This window comes from Prinia subflava, chromosome 2 (genome assembly GCF_021018805.1).
Source record: "Prinia subflava isolate CZ2003 ecotype Zambia chromosome 2, Cam_Psub_1.2, whole genome shotgun sequence".
NCBI lineage: Eukaryota > Metazoa > Chordata > Aves > Passeriformes > Cisticolidae > Prinia > Prinia subflava.
Window position 1 is genome coordinate 67886619 of NC_086248.1, and position 17543 is coordinate 67904161.

At 38.8% G+C, this 17543-nt stretch overlaps 1 protein-coding gene across 5 annotated transcripts in view; it reads left to right on the plus strand.

Annotated features, from left to right (window-relative positions):
- The window catches only part of RGS7 (regulator of G protein signaling 7), a 235283-nt gene that overhangs the window by 198366 nt on the left and 19374 nt on the right, over window positions 1-17543 (plus strand). For 3 of the 5 annotated variants that reach the window (XM_063390394.1, XM_063390392.1, XM_063390395.1), the window contains 2 exons: window positions 5653-5839; window positions 8548-8637. In XM_063390394.1, coding sequence (XP_063246464.1) covers window positions 5653-5839; window positions 8548-8637 — 277 coding nt within the window. Of the gene's footprint in view, window positions 1-5652; window positions 5840-8547; window positions 8638-9901; window positions 9956-17543 lie in introns of all 5 variants that reach the window. The other 2 variants (XM_063390393.1, XM_063390391.1) reach the window with 1 other exon arrangement.

Sequence of the window (17543 nt, forward strand, 5' to 3'; positions counted from 1 at the left end):
TATTATTTGAAGAGCATGCTGGTAATTTGTTATGGAGAGCAGCTGTTCAAACATGAACCTACTGAGCCCAGTGTGTGCTGCAGTTTCTGGTGCTTTTCTGTGATTAATTTGTCTCTCTGCCAACTAGACTGTTACCCACATAATCCCTAACTCTTTCGTCTAATCCTATTTACAACACTAAATACAGGCAAACTGCAAGTAACTGATCTAGAAAAATTCCCTCAAGAAATTTCTTCAGAGATGATTCCTTGACATGCCATCTACTCTTTTGTCTCTTCCTCTAAATTCTTAAATTGGCATTATAAAATATAATATCTGAGTAACGGTGAACATGATCATAGAGGCCAGGCAGGGGATCCATTTGCTCTGAAAAGGTGCTTTATCTGATAATTAACTGAAGGGAAACTGTCTCAGGCTCAGAATTATATTTGTAAATTCCCAAGCTGTGGGGAAATAAATCCATTAGGTTCATGTAGTAAATTTGGCTTAGAAAACATGAGTTTGTAAAGGTTGTTGTGTATGGCTGTCAAAATGTTTTAGATGTCAATAACAGAAGTTAAAAGCTTGATGATTTCAAACATTTCCACTAAATAAACCTTAGAAGGTTTTGATGCTCACCTGTTAACTCCATCATAGTAATTTGGGGGATTTTAGTGGCATTTTTAAAATTATTATTTTGACAGCCACCTTGAGAAAAATAATTTTGTTCATCCACATCTTCCCACTGCAACAAATTCAACTCAGATCAGTTGCTGGTTCTTGTACTTTTGCAGATCTAATCATGCTAAAATTTACAACAGTGCCAAGCCTAGAGTTGGATAGGCAGCTGGGACCCTGCCTTCAAGGTTTCCAGTCAAGTACACAGGGTACAGAAGGGACTGCAGGCATGACAGGGGCTCCAGTATTAGGAGATTAGATGTCTTATACCTCATTTTGGTGAAAGAAATACCAAAACCATGAAATGATAAGTCTACCAGATACACCATTCGTATTCAAGTGTAATGATCTTACCTAGCAAAAAGTCCCAGTGTTACTGTTACGTTAACTTGGACTGAGAGTGTCTGAGGTATCTGGGAATATCATTCCTGGTGGATGCAGATTCGGTCTCAAAGAACAAAACAGGGATGAAGGAACTTGAGCTGTGATTTAGTACTAAAAATTGTGCAGTGATCAGGAATATTACCAGGTCCCTCTCCTTACTTTGTATCCCTGTGCTTTTTTTTTTACTTTTTGTCTGTAAATGGGGTTTAATAGTATTTCACTCTCTGAAGGAGTGTTGTAAGGCATAGCAAAGGAATAAAACTGTCTAGAGCAGTTCTGGCAGTGCAGCAGCTTCATTATAGTGTGACTGCAGCTTGCAGGGTTGGATTCTGTGCTCACCTAATGCAGGATATGACTTGTGATCTCTTGTTACCATGCGTACTAAAAAAAGTACTTTTCAAAGAGAGTGAGCTTATGAAATCAAACTTACTGCAGCATGGCACCTAGAGACCTAATGTCTTTTATTTCTGTAGGAAATTGTATTCCTCTTCTTGTCCTTCCTTTATCTGTAGTGCAGCATAATTCTTTAGAAAGTTAATACTTGTATGCTGAACTATAGGTTTACTGCCAAATCGTTATTTTGTAGGAATTGCATCCTGTAAAGATTAAATAATTTCAGACCTGCCAATCTGAAAGTCTGTCAAAATCCTTATGCAGTATTGCAGTGGGTGTGATCTCCAAAGCAGCTCTAAGACTGAGAAACCTCCTAGGTTACTGAAGGTTAGATTCCATGATACACATAAGGAAAAGCCACTGGACCCCTTGCCTCTTCCTTTGAAGCTCATTTTTAGGTCTGTAATGTGTGACTAGTAGGGAAAAGGGATTTTTCATTCTTGTTATCCAGAAAAAGAAGAGGGGGACTGAGAAGTTTGCTGGATTTGGATGTTTTCCCTCAATAATTTTTGTCTAACCATCCCCCTGCAAGCTGACATTTTGTGAGGTATTTATCCTTTACACTGGTGATTATGAGGCCCTGTTGTGGGTGCTAATAACTTGACCAAAATTTAATCCTCAAACCTGAAATTGCCTGAGAGTTATTTCTCATTCAGACTCGAGCTTAAATGCCAAGTGCCAGCAATGTTGCCATTTCTGCAGAGTAGATGAGAAAGAACTCAAGTCTCAAGATTTAATGAGTTTCTCTGTCATTTTCTTGAAATCCTTCAGTTCTACTATTCCTTGAAGCTTGAAGTTGTAGACAGCAAGAAGGTGAACTCTAGAAATCAGAGAGCAGTGTTTCCTCCCCCTGGAAAAATATTATGTGATTTTATTAATAGAGTTTGTTTAGGTTTTTGCTTGCTTTTTCTGAAAATGCTGAAAGGTCTGGCCTCTTACGTGTTGTGTCACATGCACTGAATGCAAATTTCACATAATTCCCACTTCAGCATTTCCACACTGACTATACCTCACACATTTCACAGAGAGCCACTGCAGCCTTTCCCCCACTCTTTGTTCCTGCGGGCTAAATTTAACTGATTAGCTTGGTCTGGAATCTGGCTGCACCTGACATTTCGGTCACTTGATGGGACAGAAGCTGTGTTGCAGCTGTGCTATTTAACCATGAGGCCACCGTGGCTTTGAAAGTAATCCAGCTGGAGGACATAATCCCCAGATATTTTGCAGTATATGTGTTTTACCAGTCCCTGTGGCTGGATGTACTGCTACCATGTGCTGCACACTCCCACTCTGCTGTGTGCCTGCTGTGTGACCCAGCATGTGGCAGCCCAAATGCTGGGGTAGAAGACAGCAGCGAGGTTTACACTCAGCTGCTCAGGTCTCTGTTCAAACAGTGCTGAGCATCTGCTAGAAAGGGTCTCCGTGGCAAAAGCAAACCTCCACTGAGAGGAGATGCAGTTTCATCTAAGGGCAGCCAGACTGAGTTCTAGCTCCTTACACAAAGCAGCACCACGTCTGTGTATATCATTGCCCAAAAGATGCAATTCCCCTCTCCCCTCTCCTGCCCTTGCACACAGTTAATATTGCAGTTTTACTCTGCTTTTTGCTACAGGAGTCTTCTCTTGCTCTGGTCACAGCTCATGAGGCAGAGAGCTGTAAAATGGTACAGGGACCTCTTTTGATTTGAGGCCCTGTGCTGAGGCCTTGCTGGCTCCATTACAACTTCGTCTGTGCTATTGGTTGCCATGGGATATTGGATAAAGTTATTTTTGAAAATGCAAGAGGAGGCAGCCTTATTTTTGTCATTTCCTAACTTTGAATATTTGAATTCAACTCTCTGTGGGAGGAGGGCAGGCATCTTTTCTTAAAAGATAAGTAAGTAGATTAAAATCTTAAAATGTGTGTTGGCTGTGAAATAAGCACCCTAGACATAACACAGAAATCATAATTCTTCCCACTTTTAGAGAGGTTTCTATATTTAGAGCTTCATATTTTTAGTAGAGTATTTGAATGCTGTTGTTAGAAGTGTAAAATTAAATTAATTTATTAAAGAACTGGTGTTCAGCCTGTAAGAAAATGGCTCTATCCAGCCTTTCTATTCTGTGCTGCAAACATAGAAGTTAAATTTATTGAAATTTATCTCCCATCTATTTCCCCAGAATTGACTATAACCTACTATTGCAAATAGTTTAATTGCAAAAGAAAATAGCATCCTAAGGCATGTTTACAGGGACTTCCAGAATTATTGGCAGTGATACAACGGAACAAAAAAGGAAGTGACATCTCTAAGCTAGATCTGCAGGATGTCTGCAGGGAGATAGAAAATGTGTATTTACAAAGAGCATCCTTCCCTTTCATTTTTGTGTTCCTTACCTGACTTGGAGACACATGAGTAATCAGTCAATCCCAGAAGATGCACTTGAAGGGGTTAGCACTGCAGGATATGTGCTTTTAAATGCAAATATCGAAAGCAGCTTAAGGAAACCAAAGTAGGTTGTCCAAATTTGAAAGAGTGAACTGAATTAGAGTTTGTGAGCTTTGCAGTTTTTAAACTTGAGTTATCAGGCATTTCTTCTTGCTGCATTGCCACCAGATTCTCAGGATACATCCCCAGGCTCTGTGCAGAACTATGTTCAATGCACACTGTAGTTCATACATAAAAGTGATGGTACCCAGAAGTTTTGAAACTGGAGTTCTGTTGGCACAGATCCCCTTTGTGACCTTGGAGAAACCACTATACATTATTATATTATTGACATATTTGCAAAACTGGGACAATATTGCTTCTCTGTTTGTTGGAGAATCTTAGATGAAAAAATTGTGCTTATGTACTGTTGAAATTAAAGGTTGTAGAAATACCTGAAATAGTCTTCTTGGTAGCCTGAAGCTGACCATACTGGCTTGTGGAAAACGAACACAGGCTCCTTTCATCTGTGCTACAAAGAAATTTCAAAACAGGACTATGAAGGATTAATTGCTTCCTGAAAGGTAAATTTTCTCAAGGGAAGAATATCTTATAGCAGGAATACTGTAAGGTTTCCTATGCTTTAGTGTCCTCTCTAAAGTGTTTTGCAATAATTAAATTAAATTAGAATTTGGATTGAGGGTGGTGTCATTTTGCTTTCTTGGGGGTCTGAGTACAGTTTCACTGTTCTCTCCTAGCCCATCCTTGTTGAACTCAGCTAAGAGAGCTTAAGCTGTTCCCACAGTGTAAGCAGGGTGCAACCACATTTTAAAGGTGCACCAAATTTATTTCTAAGCCTTAGAAAATCCAGCTGAGTTCAAAGTTAAATCACTTCAAGGGTCAGCTTGTCTTTTTCATTGGATCAGCTGTGTCAGAACAATAATGAAAAGTTGCAATGGTATATATTTTTTGTTTACCAAAGTCAAACTTGAGTTGACCGCTAGGATTTGAGGGAGGACTAAGTGGTCTGAACCATGTCTAAGAATGGGATCCTAAATTAATGTAGGATTATTTTGTGCCATGAAAGAGTCTGAACACCAATAGAAGAGATAATGTAATAAAGCTTACAGCTAGTTAGCTATGATCATAACGTGCTCAAGATGTTTTTAGTGATCTCACTGCGGGCTGAATGAGGATACAGTGAACTGGCTGCATTACATATGGCTGCCCAATGTTGGTCTGCTCAGCAGCAGGAGAGAGAATGTGTAATTCCACTCAGCATTTTTAGCAAAAATATGCAAAGGAGAAATTAAATTATAATTACCAAAAAAAAAGCTTTTCCAATGTATGCGTGATTTGTGGGTAACAAGAGTTACACAGTTTAGGATTTAGTAGGACTCAGATTCATGTAGATAGTAAGAATGTAAATGATTCGTTTCTGAAGGAATGTCAAAAAGCAGTCAGTTTATAAGTAATATAACCCCATGTGATTCAGCCAAAATGAAGACTCAGTTTAATTCCAGCTAAATCTGGACTCCTCCTGTAAGCATGTTAGCCATACATAGCTAAAGAAGGACTTTGTATCCATCCCGTGAAGAGCTCTCTAATAATCGCTTCCCCAGGTGGATAGATTGCCTTGAGACAGCACACCAGAGTGCTGATCCCAACATCGAATCACTCAGCTTTTTCTTCTTTTAGCATGCCTAGGTGAAAACATCAGTTACTCAATTTCTTTTTTAAGAGCAAGGAAGAATGTGGGCACCTCATTAGTGGTTATCCTGAGCTGGAAGTCAAGATGCTGTGTTGTGCCATAGGTTCTGGTTAGCAGTAGAAGACCTGAAGAAGAGGCCCATCCGTGAAGTTCCTGCTCGCGTCCAAGAAATCTGGCAGGAATTTCTTGCTCCAGGTGCACCCAGTGCGATCAACCTAGATTCAAAAAGTTATGACAAAACCACTCAGAATGTGAAGGAACCTGGAAGATACACATTTGAAGATGCTCAGGTCAGTTTGCAATTGTGTTTATGAACATTTGAAGGGGAATATTGGCTAGTGAAATCAAAAATGGAATGTATTTGGGAATTAAATGATAATGGTTTGTTTCCTAAAATGCCATTTTGGCAATGCAAATGTGTAACATTTTCTTTCATGAGGCATATGAAGTTCTTTGTGAAATCTCTGTGCTTAATATAGAGTTTTCAAGTGGACTTTGAATAGAGGAAAGCATGTAGTGAAGAAAAAACTAAACACTTCTGTATTAAATAGAACACTTCATGTGACTTATAACTTAATATTTCATCTTTGAAGGCTTCTGAGAAAAGCAATAGAAAATAATTGGATTCACAGTAAAGGTAGCAGAACTGGTATCATCCTCCATTTTCATCAGCAGCCCAGTGATGAAAATTTAATTATTAACGCAAAGTGAAATGGTGTCAAAAGGAGAGATTGAGATCATATCCCTGCAGAATTTCCTATAGCTTGATTATTAGGTCATCATCTTGGGAGTCAGGAGATGCTGCTACAGGCCCCATGAAGAAGGGAATTGAATTGAGGCTTTCTACTTTTTGGGAGAATGCCTCTGCCCTAGATGTGAAAGGGAATAATTTTAATTCCTTTTCATTTTTCCATAATGAGCATAGCAACCTAGGAAGAAGCAATAAAATTTTCATTAGACCCTGTGTCATAGCCATTGTTTTGAAATACTCTGCATTAGACCAAACATACAATTTTTGCTTGCATCTGCTGGTCCCTGGAGATTTAAGAATGCAGTTTATAGCAAAATATAAATGGCAAAAATAAACAGTAGAGCAAGATTAAAAGTTTTAAGAATATATCTTTGCAGTTGAATGAGTAATGGACATTTAAATTCCTTGCCAGGATCTTTTTTTTATATATACAATAAGTGTAAAATTTCAATACCCTTTTACTGCCAGATCTCTCTTCTTGTAATTTTGTCTTTCATTTGTGAAAGACATGGAGTATGCAGTATTTATGCAAATAGGACTTTGCCACCTGGAGAGGACTTCTGCTTAGTTCATCCAGTTCAGAAAAAAAAACTTAAACCTGAAAGCCTCAATTTCTCTGGAAAAGGGACAGGCTGCACCTGCTGTGTTCTCACTTGAAGCTTTAGGAGCTTTAAAGTGTCCTGTCTGAGGTGGAGGGTTTTGTCAGGAGTAGGACTCTGCCTCTGCAACAGGCTTTTTTTGGTCTGCCAGCTGGGAAGAGACTGCTGGTGTGCCATTCTGGCAGCTGGTGGGTCATTTAATTGTGATTAAAAATGTATGAAAAGCATCTCTGGGCTGGATATATAGAAAGATGAAACTCCATGTCAAATGCAGACACATAAGTAAAATGGGACACACAAGTAAAAATAGCCTGATTGTGCTAAATATATGCATTAACATGTCCTGGCTAATGTGTACATTAACAATACTAATACAGCCCAATTTATTCTTGCTTTTACAGGCATATTTCTTGTACAGAAATAAACTTTTACTGCCCGCCACCACTTTCTACTCTCTGTTGACTGCACTGTTTGCTTTCACAGACACTAAGTGAAAAAAACCTCCCAAATAAACCAGTCTAAATTCTGAATATACATCAGAATTTCTCTGCTTAGTGTAAGAAATACAACAAAGACATTTAGAATAATTTTTACAGTTTCTAATACATCAAAAATTAAATATCAGTTCTAATTTTACCTTGCCTTAATTTTCACACAAGGTGGGGAGTTTTGTTTGGGGTATTTTGTTTGTTTGGGGGTTTTTTGTGTTCACTAATTTTATGCACTACCAAGCTGAGAAACAGTATTTTCTTTCCAATTTGTTTGCTGTTTCCCAGTTGCTGTACTACAGGTTTCCTACAGTAAAAAAAAAGAATTGGAGTAAAAGAAAAACTCCATGCAAATAGCTAACATGATTCAGGATTTTTAAAAAAATTTTTGAGAGTATTTTCTATTTTGGTTGCTTTTTGTACAAATCTTTTCTCTAGCATATGATCAGAACTAGAATTATCAAGTGTTTCAGAAACTAGAAATATTACAGAATCAGAAGTTTTTTAAGCTGCTCTTGTCATTTATTTTCTGAATAAAGGTTTCCAAATTTTCATATGTCTCTGAAGAGTTAATACCTTGAAAAGTAGATCAGCCTGGAATTGTTTTTCAATTTATGTATGTATTTTCCTTTTTATATTGTTAGCTGGAGAGCAGACAAAACATCCGCCAAGGGGTGTTTTCAAGAGTAGCCAGGGGAAATCCTTACTAACCTAAGCATTATTTGTGGTGCTGTAGTACCTCTTCCTAGCCTCTGAAATCACAAGAGTATCTCCAGAAACTAATTCAGAAAATCTGATGAGGAAGAACCCACAGCTCTTAATTTCATCACTTAGCTAAACTAACTAAGGGAGTTTGAGGTTGGACCTGAAGCTAGGATTCAGTTGTCAATTCTTAGAAAATAATTTTGCACTGGAAAATTTGGTCTATAAATTAAAGAAAGGTGTGTTGTGTAATTGTGCATAAGAAATGGGTGGGATTTTGGCTTTAGGAATAGAAAGCAATTAAGCCTTAGCTTCAGACCCTAAACCTGCTATCCTGTAATTCCTCCTATTCATAATAGTGCTAGCTGGTGTACCTTCCACAGCCAAAACTTGTGGCTGCCTCCCATTTTACATGTGTCCTCTTCTGTGGGAGTAACAGCTCCTCCCTTCCTTTTCAGGAGCACATTTACAAACTGATGAAAAGTGATTCTTATCCTCGTTTTATACGATCCAGTGCCTACCAGGAGCTGCTACAGGCCAAGAAAAAGGTATTGGTCCATCTTGCCTTTGTCTTGCCGCTGTGCAAAGCAGTGGTTATGTTTGCAACAATACTCAGTCTTCTCTCCCCTGTGCCAGTGCAACTGGATATCTGGTAGGTGACCAGCTTGGCGTTTTTGGAGGGTCACATACACACAGGAGTTCGATATACATATATGTGTATATATCCTGCATGCGGGCATGTTTCAATAAGTTAATCTAGCAAAACTTATTTTTATTTTTACATCCCATATTGTACTGTTTTCTCTGTTATGAAGCACCTTAAATTGCAAAGTGCTTTACAAATACATTAAAAAAAAATAAAATAAAATCCCAGAAGAATAGTCTTTCATGTTTGCAAGTTTGCTTATGTAATAATTGTTGTTCTCTTTATTCCACCTATGAAAGCTACAGAATGTGTTTAGAAACAATCTTATTCGTATGAATAACTTCTAATTTCAACTATAAATATAGGGGCTTCCTAATTTTGTTTCTTTCCCTATTACTACATGAACAGTTTTGAGTAGGCTAGAAATCTGACTTGAAAGACTGATCGTGTCACACTTTGGCAAACAGAGGTTCATGTCTTGGTATGTAACGTTTTCTTAGAAGAGTCCAGATTATGGAATGGGTTCTGAATAGCCACAGCCCAGAGTATGTGGAGCAGCTTTTACAATGCAGATTTCCATGATGATAAATAATTCTATTAGTGGGCTCTAAAGAGTAATCTCCTAGAATCAGTTGGGAGCCCTGTGCCTTGCAAAACCAGGGCCCCGATTGTTACTGGAACGAGGTAGTTGTTAACACGGTAGCATTCTATTGTTAATAATGACAACCTAAAATTATATGAAAGTACTGTGTGATTTTGTTTTTTGTTCAAACATTGATTTCTGAAGATCCAATATAGAGAGAGATGTTGAAAATACCAGAAAGCTTCAACTGTCCGTGTGAAGTCCTTAAGTTTGTGAATGTCAGTTCATTAACACAAGATGTGCACTTCATTATTTCTTTTTACTTTCAGTTTTTCTTTAAATTCAAACCAGTTTGATCCCCATGAAAAATTATTTTTGTCTAGTACTATATCTGTTTTGCCCATCCCCTGTTTTGCCAAGTCCCATTACAGCCTCATACTCGTGTTTGCTTCCTGATTTATACAAACTTTGTTTTGCAGTCCATTGTTACATCAAACCTTCTTTTCTACTCCATTGTTCTTGCTTTTCTTTTCCCCCTCCTTTTTCTTTTTGTTTCTTTTGTTTTATTTATTTCAAATTTAAGTTGGAAAACACTCTGGATCGTCGAACATCTTTTGAGAAATTCACACGCAATGTGGTAAGTTTGTTGCCTCGGAAGACTAGTAAGCCTGATGGGACATCCTTCTCCCCTTCCCCTCACTGATCCCCACTTTCCCTTTTGCTTCTCTAACTTGATGGTTAAAAGTGTATTCATCACAGCCTGTGAGTTTTCCTGGGAATGACAGCTTTATAACGTGCTTTCATTACAACCCCTCCTCCCTCGTCCCTTTCCCGCTGACCTCCATAGTGGCACATGGAGGAATGGACCTTTGGGAGCCATGCTTTTTGCATTAGGAAGCATGAAATTAGACACTTTCCCCCCCTATAATTATGGTAAAGCATCTATGAAAACATGTCTGATGTTGTTTCTTTTTCTGGTGCCTTCTAAAATATTAAGTCTAAACCAGTTGAATACATTGGATTTCCATCCTGTCTTCTTTTTATTTTGGTAAAAAAGGCTTTGTCCCCCTTTTTTCAATTGGGCACAAGGAAAAAAAAAAAATTCCCATCTTCCTTAATGTCTAACAGCTTCTACAGGACCAAAGAATTCATGCTGTTTATGTGCAAGGGTTTGATTTGGATTTATTTTCATAAGGACTACAAGAACTGATTTTTTTCTTTTCAGTGTATAACTTTCGAAGGCTACTTCTCAAAGGCTAAAAAAAAAAGAAGGCTGGTAGATTTTGTGTGGGCATTCTTTTGCCACCTGCCAAAAGATCCACTGATTTCGTGATACTTGTGATTCTTTTTACTTCTCCAGTTTCTTTGGGATTATTTTTTTTACATTGTGAAAGTTCCAACTAAAGAATTCAACGCATTTATTTTTGTAGGGCAGAAACATCCCTATTTTTCCATGCCATAAAAACTGTACACCAACACTGAGGGCGAGCACTAACCTGTTATGAAAAGAGGTAGAAAGATCTTGGATTATACTCGAGTTTGTCTGCATTGTCTGTTGAATTGTGCAGGTGACGCTGCTGTGTGTGCGTGTGCGTCTGTGGCTTTTTCTGTGACATGGTTAGTGGAGCTGTGTGTGTTGAAATGAAAAATATGAGAGCTTTCAGCAAAGATCATGGTTTTTGTTTTTTTTAGTTTCTAGGGAAGGAGAAGCAGTTGTCAGAAACTGTCTCCCCTGTAATGAGGCTCAAGAGTATTGCCTCAACTATTTAAAAAAATGCATATATACTTTTCAGTAATCAAAAAAATAAACACAGTGAAAGTTTTGTGAGGCTGTGGGAGTATCTCACTTTTAAAAACAAAACAGTAATTCTTTAACTACTTTCTTATAGGTAAAGGCTTCCTGTAATATGCTTTGAATCCACTGTAATCAGGAAGAAATTTGGATTCAATGGGACAATGTCAGTAAAGGACACTAAAAGTAAATAAACAGCCACAAAGGAAACTATCCCAATGTTTGAAACAAAAACCCCTATGTTTTGCATGGTGGTGTTGCCATAGCATGTTGCAGTGTGATTTGTGTGTTGTCTAAACAGGTTGGATCTATAAAACAACATTGTACACGATAGCACTATACATGATAATTCCATTACAATGCAGTAGGAAGTTCCATTTTAACAAAAAGTCTGTAAAAGAGAGTGCAGGGAGTGGGTAACACATCCGGGACCTCTGAGAAGCAGACTTTTTGCCAGTCACAGTGCCTGGCAAACTGCAATGCTACATTTATTCATGGCATTTTGAGCAGCCCAGGGGTCAGGAGCTGGCCATGGTAAACATTATGTAAACAGTGGCCATGAGAGGGGAGATGGCAAGCTGCAGGTAGAGGGGTGAATAGCAGCATGCCAGAGATGCAAGGCAGGCCCAATAAACCAGCTGTGAACTACAAATGGAAAATAGGATTTCTGGACATTAGTAGTTCAGTAGAAGAGGGGGATATTTTTTTCTTTTTCACAGAGCAAACTCTGAAATAAAATCTGTGGTTTTGCTTTTTTCCAACTACTACCTGTTAACCTGGGTGGAGTCTGTCAAGTCGGGTCAGGTATGAAAGAAAAACATGTCACTGCTAGATCTATAATCTCTATTAGACTGACAGCTCTAAGGCTTGCAAATTTATCCGGAGTATCAGGATGCTCAAATGCACACCTTTTTTTCCAAGATGACTGAATTCATGCCATCAACCACTTCCTCAGGACCTCTTTCCACCAGACATCCTTGTTCTTCCACTCTTGTTCTTGGTTGAGATGAGTTTATAATATCTAATTATCTATCTTGATACAGTGGTTCCAACCAGCAGGGATGTGGGAAGCATTTCTCAGAATATTCAACAGGGTAGTGATTAACTTGATCCACCGTGAAGTGAGGACTGTAGAATAGATCTGTTCTACTGGTTAATACAGAAGACAGGTGTGAAAAGGGTCTTCTACAACCTGGATAAATGCTATCGTCTCTGATTTAGTGAGATGAAAATTATAGTTTACCTTCTCTGATAATTTGCAATATTTAGGCTAATTTTCAGTGGATTTTTTTTTCCTCAGTTATATCAAAGTGGGTTTGTGTTAAACTAAATCAGACCTCAGTTTTTTCCATTGTAGCTGTTTAATAAAAACCCAGTAACCTTGGCTATGTCTAGGGACTTAGTCTGAACAGATGGACTTGTAATTCATTATCTGATTTGTTGACTGTAAGAGGCTCCTGATCAATGTTAAATGAAATTGGGTTGTACTTGCTACAGAAAGCATTTCTTAAACTAGGAAGTTTAGAAACTTTGTAGAGGGCAATTACTCTGTACTATTTAATGAATTACATCACAATAACCCATTATAATGAGTTATTTTTTTAGTCTAATGGAGAAAAAATAGAAGTGGAACTATACACTAGGCTCAGCTCTGCATTTCTTTGACATTGAAGGGTTTTCTTTCCAGAAAATTTTCAGTAAGTTGGTGCAATTCATAAAAGACCTAAATGGTCAGTTTAAAAACTGACTAATTAGCTACTCTGTAGATTTTATAGTGCAAAATTGCTAATGCCTTCAGCAGTCTGCAGCAGAAAATGTGGATAGTGTTAGAAACAGGTCTGCAGCCACATTAAACTCACAGAAGTAATAGCAAGCTGGCATTTTCTATATGTAATATTTATTACTGAACACTTTATAGTTTGTATCTGAGTAGTAACCTAAACAATCCTTGGTCTGCCTCACACTCTGGGTAATGTGTGAAAATACAGAGCACAGACTCTTCAGCACTACTGCAATGAAGCCATTGGATAAGTGACTTGCCTTGGGCTAACATGGGCAACCATGTGTGTGTCAGCTTTGAGTCAGAGGCAAGAGAGCAGTGACACTGTGCTCTGGGCTCCCCCCTGCCTAGCTCAGCCCCTCAGCTTTCTCTTTGAGAGCAATAAAAGTCCAGCCACCCACAGCTCCCCAAGGGACCAGGGAATTTAAAGATCTAAGTCATGAAACAGGAGGGTCTCATTGCATGCTGAAGCACTAGAGAGACTGAAATCTGCAGTTTCTGTGGCAAAACCCCTGAAATTCTTCTGAAGAATTCACATGGGGAAAAAAACTATTAAAAAAAATTTAAAAGCTCAGCAAATTTACCTCAAATGCTGATTTCTGCATTACAGGGGGGAAAGCAGGTGAATATACACTGGTAATGTTGATGGCAGCAAAGAGGTTCTTTAAGGAACAATTTTGTCCGTAATTTCTCATGTGCATGCAGGACTTGTGACAGAGTGAGCAGGACCTTGTGAGCCCCAGCCTGGTGCTTAGCTGTGATCACTGGTCTGGAGCCCTCGAGACAAAGGGACCTGCTTTACAGGGGGAGTGAGTTAATTTAATTTCCACCCTGTGCAAACTTTATTGTCCCACCAGAAGCCAAGTTAGTGAGGCCAGAAGGAGTATCCTCCCTCCTTAGAGCTGTGGGGGGGAGACACTCCATCCTCATGCGTTGGTGCCATGACTTTAGACACCATCACCAGTGTTAGCATTTCATCTGGCACTGCACAGTTATAGAGAACACAGAGAAGAGGTTCTTGTACGTTTGTGAGGTCTTAGGGAAATGCAGCCAGTACAAAACAGACCAAGTTTGGTTCGTATATTAAACTAGAAAGCCGTCAAAATATAGTTATCTCCTCTCATAACCTCCTAAACAAGACTCTATTTAATAATTCCAAGCTTGAAAACCTTATATTACCTGTATCCTTTCCAGCAATCTTCTCCCACTTACCTGGAAGAACTTGCTGACCAGAGTCCTTTGATTTTTTTCCCCCTCCAAACCAGTAACAACTGACCATTTCATGCATGAGATGTGAAATGCAAAGGCCATTGAACAAAGCACATTTTCACTTAACATGACATTGGGAATTACGGCCTAGAGATGGAAATTAAAACTCATAAAAGTAGCTTCCTCAGTTCCTATCAGTGGGTCATAGACTTTCTGGATGTTTAAGCAAGTGTAATCTCTTTTCATGTTAAAATCTATCCCCTTTATAGAAGAACAAAGCAGATTAATAATCAATTTCATCTGTTAATCAAGAATTTTTTCTATATGAATAGGTAAAACTTGCGTACACAAGACCCTACTGTACCAGACCAAAAGTCCATCTAGTTCTGAAACCCTGCCAAGGGCTAGATTTTTCTCAAGTATAGCATTGTCCAAGAAATTCAATGCGGTTTCAGCTGTGGAATCTTATTTTGAATTTACTTACAGGTTATTTCCAAACTTTAAACAAACAAAACAGCTAGTCAGAAGAAATATAAATCACAAAGCTACTTATTTGACAAATACAAACCAAGAATGAAAATAAAAATTATTTGTAGAAACAAAGGCCTTTTCCATTTCAGGAAGGGATGTCTTATTCATGTTTGAAAAAAAGAATGAATAAATAATTGAGACTTTTATTTGGGCCTACTAATTAGTAAAGACCCCTAGTTTTAGGAGTTTTTTTAAGAACTGTGCCCACAGAGGAAAATTATAAAGGTCATGCCAGTGAGGACTGGCCTCCCTGTGCTGTTCGGCAGTGACTGGAGCTAAGCTGCTGTGCTCTGGGCTGGAAAAGAGAGGCTTAGGAGTAACCCTTGCACAACCACAACTTTATCCAAGTGAAGAGTCAGCACAGACTCGTCAGGTACTGGGCCAATGTCTGCCATTTTCCAGTTGACAAACATTTACCTGATTCTTAGGCTATTTGCAGGAATGAGAACTGCAGAGAGGTATGGAAACTTGAGGAGTCAGGCCCAGGACAAACATACTAAAAATATTTTTCTTGTGCATTGGTCCCTTGGAAACCTACATTTCAGATGGTTGTTCAAGTTCAAGCTACCCCATCTGGCAAGAGGTTTTAGCTTAATCACAAATGAGAGCAGCTCATCAGTAAATGCAAAGTGCAAAAGGAGAAAGAAATGGATGTCACTGGATTTGGAGTGAGCCAAAACAGGAAAGCAGTTGTTCAGCTGCTGCCTCCTGCTTCAGATCATTGCAGGAAACAGTATGGCCCTAATGAACAGGGAACAAAGGGCTGCAAATCTCAGCCAGAGGCAGAAGGATTTCCCTGCACCTGTAATCATTTAGCACTGCAGATGTGCTGACAACTTGTACCCCAAATTCAGTAAATACTAACCTTGCCCCCTTCCTCACATCTGAAAGAGAAATACACCTGCACAGATGGCTGACAGCAGCATCCTGTGCTGCTGTGGAAGCTGAAGCAGAATTCTGAACCCCAGAGCAGTGCTGAAGCAATTCCCTTGTGCTGGTAGAGCAAGGGCTGCCTCGACATGGGAAGGGATTTACTGCTTCTTCTTCCATGTCTCTCCAGATGTGCTCCTGTAAACAGTCGGGGGCTGTTCACACACCAGCTCTGTGTGTAGTGCAGTGCAATGTCACCTGGAAGCCTTCCCTGCTGATGTGGCTGAGCTGACAGTGTGCTGCAGGTGTTTCACACGTGAGCAGATGAGGAACACTGAGGCCAAGAAGGGTTGCTTCTCGCTCCACATCTCATTTTGCTCACAGTGGGATGCTACCTCTCTTTCCCCATCAGATGCACGGAGTTCTCTTTTCTAGTGCTACCAGTATAGGTCCTGGGGAGGTGCACCTGCACTGGCAGTAAAGAAACATGAAAAAGGAGCAGTTGAGGTTGTGTAGCAGAAAGGAAGATAATTAATCTTCTAAAGGAAAAAATGTGATTTTCTCTACCATACATTTCAACTCCAATGCCTATAGACATTTCATATTGATATCTTTTAAGCCACATATGTATGGAGGTTGTTGCTGACATTTTTGCTGGATTATTTGAGGTGTTAGTGTCATTCTGCATAAATGGGTCAGTCAATGTAACTGTATTTAGCAGAATGTACACATAGCTTTACAATTTTTCTCCCTAAATCCTCTAGAAGTAAAGCTGGAAAGACAACTCTATGTCAAGCAGTTAGTCTGCTCAAATAGTGACTGAATGCTGAGGCCAATTGATTTTGTAATTTTAGATGTAGCTGTTCACTCCAGCTGCTGTGCTGCCTTCTTGTACTCTGACTCCCTTGTCAGGGTATGTGTGCAGGATTCCATTTTGGCAACTGCGTTACTAGTAAAACTCTTAAATAGTTACAATTGTTATGTCCAAAGTGCACTAATACAGCCAAAAATCCTAATCGTCTTTAGAATTTGGCCATATGATTCTAAACGATGATGGCAAGACTATGTTGAAAATATTAAGGATCTCCTTTCCATTATTCAGACAAACATGTACTACTTCTGATTCCACCCCCACTTCAATTTTCTTTAATCTCATTAGCACAGGAAACATCTTCATATGCTACAACTCTGAAAACTGGCCTGTTAGATGCAGGTTCCCAAATCAAAATCTGGTTTATGAAAATGCTATTAACATTGTATCTGAAAGAAATAGCTAGGCTCAGCTCTTAAATTGCTACCAACAATGGATGATCCTTACATCAGTCTGTAAATTAAGTAAATCTGGAAATCTCCTAGAAGCAGTAATTATGAAACCATTCCACAGAGAGCTAAAGCAAAAGTATACTCTGAAATAGAGTTTGAAAGGAATATTTTGCAAAGCAGAAAATAACAAGTCCCTGCAGATCTAATATGAAGATGTGATAATTCTGTATCTGGGGCTGCAATGGATTCTGTGTATTAAAAGCTTCTTTTCCTAATCAGAGAACTTAATACGATTCAGAATAAGCATTTAAGAAGATCTCTTAAGGAGGGCGTGTGTTCTAAGCTGTCACTTTCCCAACTTTGAGATAAATGAGAACTACTGATGTTTGGAAAAAGACCATCTATTATTGTTGTTGTTGTTCAGATGAAGGTTTCTCTGGGGCAGGGAGGGGAGTTGAAGGAGAGGACCCTCCAGAGAGTTCCTGATCACTGTAGGGCTTTGGAGAAAAAATATCCAAAGATCAGGGAGCAAGTTATGTGGAATACAGGAAAAATTGTCATGACAGCTCACTAGAAGAAAATTCAAACAATACATAGAAAAAAAGTCACGAAAAAAATCTGATGATATCAGATCAATTAATAACTACTTTTTGGCCTGATTTTATGTCAGGACTTCCTAGTTTATGTGATAACATAATTAATTCCTGAGATGCTGGAATTTGTTTATGGTCCATCTAGAACTTCCAGAAATTTTGAAGCTCCTAAATAGTACTTGCAAAC